At 42.7% G+C, this 7,612-nt stretch overlaps 1 protein-coding gene across 1 annotated transcript in view; it reads right to left on the minus strand.

Moving 5' to 3' along the window:
- The window catches only part of LOC142307535 (uncharacterized), a 114,881-nt gene extending 113,133 nt beyond the window's left edge, over positions 1 to 1,748 (minus strand). Inside the window, exon 1 of the mRNA XM_075347032.1 lies at positions 1,668 to 1,748. Within this exon, the coding sequence (XP_075203147.1) occupies positions 1,668 to 1,748 (81 nt within the window). The remainder of the gene's footprint in view (positions 1 to 1,667) is intronic.
- Positions 1,749 to 7,612: the final 5,864 nt, after the last annotated feature.

Consider the following 7,612-nt stretch of genomic DNA (forward strand, 5'->3'; position numbering starts at 1 on the left):
AGAGAGAGGAAAAGAGATTTTTTTTTTCTTTTAATGAAATTACTAAAAATAACAAAAAAATAGAATAATGTAATTTTATTGCACTTTTTCTAAAATAATAAACATCACAAATCAGCAAATAACGGACATATTTGGTGTCCCTGTAATCGTAACGACCCGAACAACGCAGCGATCAGATTATTGATGGGGATTGGTAAATGGCGGGAAAAAAATGGCGCAATTTATTATTTTTCTTTATTAAAACCCATAAAAAATGTAATAAAATTGTATCACTGAGGCCATGTTCACACATATCAGAAATGCTGCATTTTTTCTGCAGGTGTCCGGGCCATGAGCGCAATAACAATCTCCTCTGATTATTGCATGTCTGCGGTATTTTTTATGCATTGTCCCTTATTTGATACATGTTTGGGCAAATAAGCAATGTCATATAGTGACACATAGAAATATAAGAAAATTCTGGCTGCTATGACTATTAACGAACAGTCTGGGGCATCTGCTGAATGACCCTTACTGACGAATGGGTGTGGCTAGGGGTGTGGCTAGGGGCGTGGTCAAATTTTGCTTACTTTGTCCCTCTTTCCTTTCTTCAAAAGTTGGGAGGTATGACCTCAGGAATAAGCAGGGTGATTGAGTACGAGGACTCCTGGCAGACCAGGCACGCAGGGGAAACAGGTTCCCAAAGTAGGCTCAAGTTTAACTACCTACTAAACCTGCCGGTGAGGTGGACAACAAGTCCCACACCAAACAACACAGAGTCCGCAGCATCAGCAGCAACGAGGGGGCTCATAAGTGAGATAGGGCAAGGAGCCATCTTTACTTGGTCGACACTGTCAGCAAACGGGCCAGAAAGGGGAGAAAAGGCAGATGCGACTTCCCTGGATGAATCCCATATACTTCAAGTCAGGGGTTATCCAAAACAAGAAGGGCTAGGAAGGCGAGCTTACAGTTACCCTTACTTCAGCCTGAAGGATACCTGGTTCTGCCTAAAGTTTGTCTCAGCATCGCCCGGGTTACCTCACAGTGAACAACTGAACGTGAGTAAACAAGTTGAAAGATATTCTGGACTGTGTGTGAGTTCTTCTGCGACCTGTGGTTCTACGCACTTACACTCGAGCCCCTGGGGCCAGCCTCACTCTCGGGAGGCCACACCATCTAACTGCACATACCATCCGCCCCAGACTCTCGCTAAACTGCAGTGGCGGTCACCCCTCATCCTGACCGCAAAAACCGAGAGTGGCGTCACAACTCCTATACAAGTGAACCTGACATACCTGTTGCCAGAAGGGTCCCTACAGAGAAGTCCCTGCAGCGCCCCGCTGCAGCGCTGCGGTGGGTGACTCATGTCCGCTTGTACCACCTGTGTGCGCTGTCCTCTGTCTGGGTGTCTGCTGCCGTTAAGTGTACCTAGCAAACCTTGGACGGATATTTCCATTGATTTCATTATAGAGCTGCCTCCTTCTGCTGGTAATACAGTTATTTTAGTTGTGGTTGACAGGTTTTTCAAAATGTCACATTTTGTTGCAGTACTATCTCTGCCTAATGCTAAAACGTTAGACCAGGTTTTTGTACGGGAGATTGTCAGACTCCATGTAGTCCTGTCTGATATTGTCTCTCATAGGGGTACTCAATGTATTGCTAATTTTTGGAGAGCATTCTGCTCTCACCTGGGGATTAAATTGTGTCACTCGCCGGCTTTGCATCCACAGTCTAATGGGTAAATTGTGAGTATACGGGCTCTTTTCCATTGTGTACCGCTTCCGATGCGAGAGCATTGGAAGCGATATGCTAATGACCCTCTGCTGTGGGTGTCAGCCGAAGGTGATGCGACTGTGATGCGATCTGAAGATCGCATCACATCGCATCACAGGAGCGGAGAAGATGGAGGGAGCACTTACTCCCATCTCCTCCGCTGTCTGTCTCTGCGTGCACCGCACTGCAGTCACATAACATGCGGCTGACACCCGCAGCAGAGGGTCATTAGCATATCGTATGCAAGTGGAAAAGAGCCCTAAATCAGAACCTGGAACCACAGAGGAGTGGTTTCACGGGTGTGACAGACATTATGACAGATATTATCAAAAATAATGTTAAAGATATTGATCGTTGATATATACAATGTCATTTATATTTTTGACACTGAGTTCAATTTGCTAAAGCTTGACTGTTTTACTGTTCATTTTCCCTACCCTGTCTACTGTAGTTTCCCTTATCCTAATACCTCCCCTTTCTCTTCTGTACTCTATTAAAATTTTGAAAATTTAAATAAAAATAACATTGAAACAAAAATAGCAGTTGTACTCAAGTAGAGGGAAGGAGAAAAAACAAAGAGATGTATATCGTGAACATTGGAATGTGAATATGCATTACTGCAAAGAAAACATGAAAAATTTGAACAATTTTTTTGGGAAAAAATGAGTTATTTTTCAAATAAAATTGGCTAAATTTACTTGAGCCCAGTTACCACGCCAAGGTGTAACTCTCAGCTGGGTCCTAATCTAAATTTCTGCCTCTTTTCGTGATTCTTGACCTCTTTATAAGGCCGGCGTCACACATGCGATTGCAAAATCGGTCCGATTCTCATGCCTGAGAGTAGGATGAGCTAGATACGAGTGTTTATCCGTATGCAATGCAATTGCAATGCGAGTCTGTGATTTTTCTTATGATAGTAGTCCGTGAGCAATCCGTATTCAATACGTATGTGATCCGTTTTTTTCTCAGTAGCTATTAATCGTTAAAGTCATGTACAGGAGCATTTACAGTGTTCTCTGCTACATGATAGAATTGTATTAAAAAGGATACTCCATAACACCTTACAACAAAAAATGTGGGTGTAGGTTGGTAGCCATATACCCCACATTGCACAACTCAGTAACAATAGTTGAAGGAAAAACAGAACGAGTTTCTAAGGTGCAAAAATCAAATACATTTATTGGAAAACAAGTGATGAGAATCCATAAAATCATCAATAATTAAAAGATGTTCCAAATTCAGTGGACGGCAGGTGACATGGTATAGTGTAAAGCTATGTGCGCACGTGTGCGTATTACATGCAATTACGCTGCGATCTGCAGCGCAGCGTAACTGCATGCGTCCTGCATCCCCTGCACAGTCTATGGAGATTGTGCAGGAGCCGTGCGCACATGGCATAGTAGAACACAGCGATTCGGCTGCTGCCCGAATCGCTGCGTTCTAAGAAGTGACATGTCACTTCTTCCGTGCGGTTTGCATGCTGCCTATAGGGAGAGGCAGCATGCAGAGCGCACGTTCTCTGCCGGCACCATGCGCTTCAGAACGGAGCTTTTCAGCTGCGCTCTGAAGCGCACCTTTTAGGTGCGGTGCAGAGCGCACACGTGCGCACATAGCCTTAATGATGATCCTTGCAGAGTGCCACCATTGCATATTAAATTTGTACTAATATACAATGGTGGCACTCTGCAAGGATCATCATTACCCTATACTATGTCACCTGCTGTCCACTGAATTTGTAACATCTTTTAATTATTGATGATTTTATGGATTCTCATCACTTGTTTTCTAATAAATGTATTTGATTTTTGCACCTTAAAAACTTGTTCTGTTTTTCCGTCAATGATAGAATTGTATTTAGAAAATCGGATGTCACTAGAATGGTCCATGTGCCGTCCGTGTGACTTCTGTTTTTATCTCGCACCCATAGACTTGCATTGGAGAAACTCGCACGAGAAACTCTAGAAATCGCAGCATGTTGCCTTTTTTTTCTCAGTCCGATTTGGAGAAAAAAAGCAGATAGGAACTGCCTCATTGATTAACATTAATTCGAGTGCAATGCGAGATTTTCTCACATTGCACTCGTGCAAGTCAATCGCAAGTGTGACGCCGGCCTAAGGCTATGTGCCCACGCTGCGGAAAATGCGCGGATTTTGCCGCGGATTTCTCGCGGAAAAGCCGCAGATTTTCCGAAAATCTGCAGCACAGCTACTCCCCAGCCATTTCTATTGCACTTGGGAAATGCTGTGTCCACGCTGCGGATTTTTCCGCAGTGGAAATCGTGCGGATTTTCGTGCGGAAAAATCTGCAACATGTCAATTATTGTTGCGGATTTTCGTCCGGATTTTGGCTATAAAATTGAAAAAAAAAAACAAAACAAAATCCGCATCAAATCCGCGGCAAATCCGCGGCAAATCCGCGGTAAATCCGCACCTATGAAAAGGTGCGGATTTTGCGGGAAAGCTGCGGATTTTGATGCAGAAAAATCCGCAGATACATAGTCCCGTGGGCACATAGCCTAAGGGCTAGAGAAGAACCTGCAAAAGGAAAATGAAAACACCTGAGGTCACTGAGAGGAGTGCACAGACATGACTCCATAATACAAAATTGAAGAATTGCCGGCACCTCCTAACCTTATAGCCTGAACTGGTACAAAGCGAACATAGTATACATTATCAAGAATTGCAGTTGCACTCAAGTAGAAGGAAGGGGAAAAAACAAAGAGATGTATATGGTGAACATTGGAATATGCATTACTACAAAGAAAACATGAAAAATTTGAAAAAAAAAATTGGGAAAAAAACCCCCGAGTTATCTGCTGGTATCTGAGAATCTGCTGTTTCTCCCATTAATGAACATCTGACCCCATCAATGTTATTGACAGACAGATTTCTGCGTTCACTGTACATAGGCAGAAAACTGACAGTCTTTGATAGGATCAGGAATATCTGGAGCTCATGAACATCGATAATGAAATATTCTGAGAGAACTAGTAGAGCTTCAGCAGAGAAAACAGCATTTTCTCCAAACTACAGGAAGAATCCCGCTAAGTACTGAGGCAATTCACAACAGATGGGGCAGCAAAAAAAAAAAAACAAACCTTGTGACAGATTCTCTTAAAAGATACACTAACTCCTTCATGGTGTGCCAATGGGATACCTTGGAAGACAGGCATCTTCTACCATCTTAACAATCCTATGAAGCTGTGTGTATGACTGGGCTTCATAAGAGAATGTCATTTTGCAGTATATAGAAGAAGTGATCCATTGATCGCAGGTTCCTGTCTCCAAGGAGAATTAAAAAATTAAGTTTTTCAAATACAAAATTGGAATCAACACATTTCCCTCTGTTCTGCCCATTCAAACATAAGACACTTGTCACAATTGTTAAGTGCTAATAAAGTTATTGTTACCTTACATCAATGCTAAATGATGTTAAGCCACTAGATGGTGCTCTAATTCTATAGTGTTCAGTGTTCTCCTTGTGGGAGTGTCTTGCTGCTGGGGATTTCCTGGGCATTCTTAGAGCAGTCTCCATTTTGTAGGAAGATACATTTGAAGGAAGACATATGCCTGTACTCTCTTGCACCTCTCTTGTTAAACCCACTATCTATACGAAAGTATATCCGGCATGTACTACGTGTAAAAAGATTATATTGAAACCTGTTGTTGCATTGCATATGTTGTAATAACATAGGTAATTATACCGGATAGAAATCCACATGTACATGTTGCCATTTTGTGGAGCTTTTCCCATATACAGAGTAATGTAATATCCAGATGCGTAGTGTTCTCCACACTTATTATTGTTTTCTGTATTCTTACAGTTTTACCATATACTCAAACACGTTCAACACTGTTAACCAATAAACAAGTTCAGATTTCTGAGAAACAGTCTGCTTACATTGAAACAGAGAACAAATTTACGCTGTATGTCAGATTGCACAGTAGCTGGTATAGTGTAGTGGTTAAGTGCATTGTCTCCAACATGGGAGACTGGGACTCAAATCCTGGCCCTGCCATGTGGAAGAATAAATATATAAATAAATAAATTACCATATACCTTGGGAAAAAGCCTTCTAACACTATAATACCTACCTTCCAGTGGCTATTATAGCATATTGGTTAAGTGCACATTCACCAGTATACCAGTAGGGATCCTTAGGCAAGACTCCTAACACTATAATGCCTACCTCAATAAACATGAGATCGTCACGAACAAAGTCATGCCGGCTCAGACGTCGACCGGATTAACAAGGTCTGCTTCAGATGTTGAGGAACCAGGACAATCTGTTGATAAATGGGCTACTGGAACAAACCATACATGGCCAAGGCAAGAGAACCTGGATCTGATAAAATGCTTCTACAACAGAAGACCAAATGAGAGAGGATACATAAAGGGTATGAGGAAACTATGGATGTATACAAGACCTGAATGTCCATTGAATGAGAAACAACTAGTCACCCAACGCCTCAATATCATAAAGAGAACGCTATTATCACAACTTGGGATAGATCAACTGCACTGCATATTCACACTACAGGAACACGTGGAAGAACAACATGTGCAAACCCCTGAAAATCCTGATCCAATCCTGCAACTAAAGGGTACAACAGCAGAGGCCAACTGCCAAGGCTTAGCAGAGAAATACCACCAGACAGTATGCTAGAAGATGCCAATAGAGCACTTGCATCAATACCACAAATTAATACACTGATCTATGCCACTGCCTCAGTAATCCTGGAAATGCTTGGCTATACCAACAAGAACAACAGAAGCCCACCATTGAAAAGAAGACTGGAGGCAAAAATCATGGTGACACGAAGAGAAGTCAGCCAACTAACAGAAGCACAGAAGGGTGTAAAGATCAAGAACAAGACCAAGCTGATCAAGTACAAAGGCCTGACTCCATCTGAAGCCCTAGAGACTGCAAAACAAAGGCTTACAGCACTGGCTGCAAGACTAGGGAGACACACTAGAGAAGCTGAGGCCAAGAGGATAAATGCCCTGTTCTCCAAAGAACTATCCAAGGTATTCCCAGTTTCAGAGTAATGCATAGTAGCAGCAACTACACCGATAGCAAAGACTGAACAATACTGGAGGGACTTATGGGAGAAAGAAAAAACACACAACACTGATGCAAAGTGGCTGCAAGATCTGAGAATGAAACACAATAACCAACCAGAACAAGAACCAGTCACCATCACAGAAGTAGACATCCAAGAGCGCATCAAGAACATGAAGAGCTGGACAGCACCTGGCCCAGACATGATCCACACCTACTGGCTAAAGAAATTAACAGCGGAACATGAACGGCTGGCAAAACAGATGAACCAACTGCTAGAAGCAGGCCACCACCCAGCTTGGCTAATACAAGGAAGAAAAGTGCTGATCATGAAGAACCCTTGTAAAGGAGAAATTCCATCCAACTACCACCCAATAACCTGCCTTACAACGACATGGAAACTCCTCTCAGCTATCATAGCCACCAAGCTGCAGAACCAAATGAATTGGTACATGAATCCAGCTCAGAAAGGCATTGGGAACAACACCAGAGGCCCTAAGCACCAGCTGCTAGTGGATAGAGCAGTCGGTAAAGACTCAAAATCCAGACAGACCAATCTCAGCACAGCCTGGATTGACTATAGGAAAGCCTATGACTCAATGCCACACACATGGATCTGCTTGGTTCTCTACAATGTCAACAGGAAATTAAGAACCTTCCTCAGCAACTCAATGGGGCTATGGAGGACAACACTGGAAGTCAACTCAAGGCAAGTGTCCATTAAATGTGGCATATACCAAGGTGATGCACTATCCCCATTGCTTTTCTGCATTGGCTTGAACCCCCAGAGTCTGGCTA

This window comes from Anomaloglossus baeobatrachus, chromosome 1 (genome assembly GCF_048569485.1).
Source record: "Anomaloglossus baeobatrachus isolate aAnoBae1 chromosome 1, aAnoBae1.hap1, whole genome shotgun sequence".
Classification (NCBI taxonomy): domain Eukaryota; kingdom Metazoa; phylum Chordata; class Amphibia; order Anura; family Aromobatidae; genus Anomaloglossus; species Anomaloglossus baeobatrachus.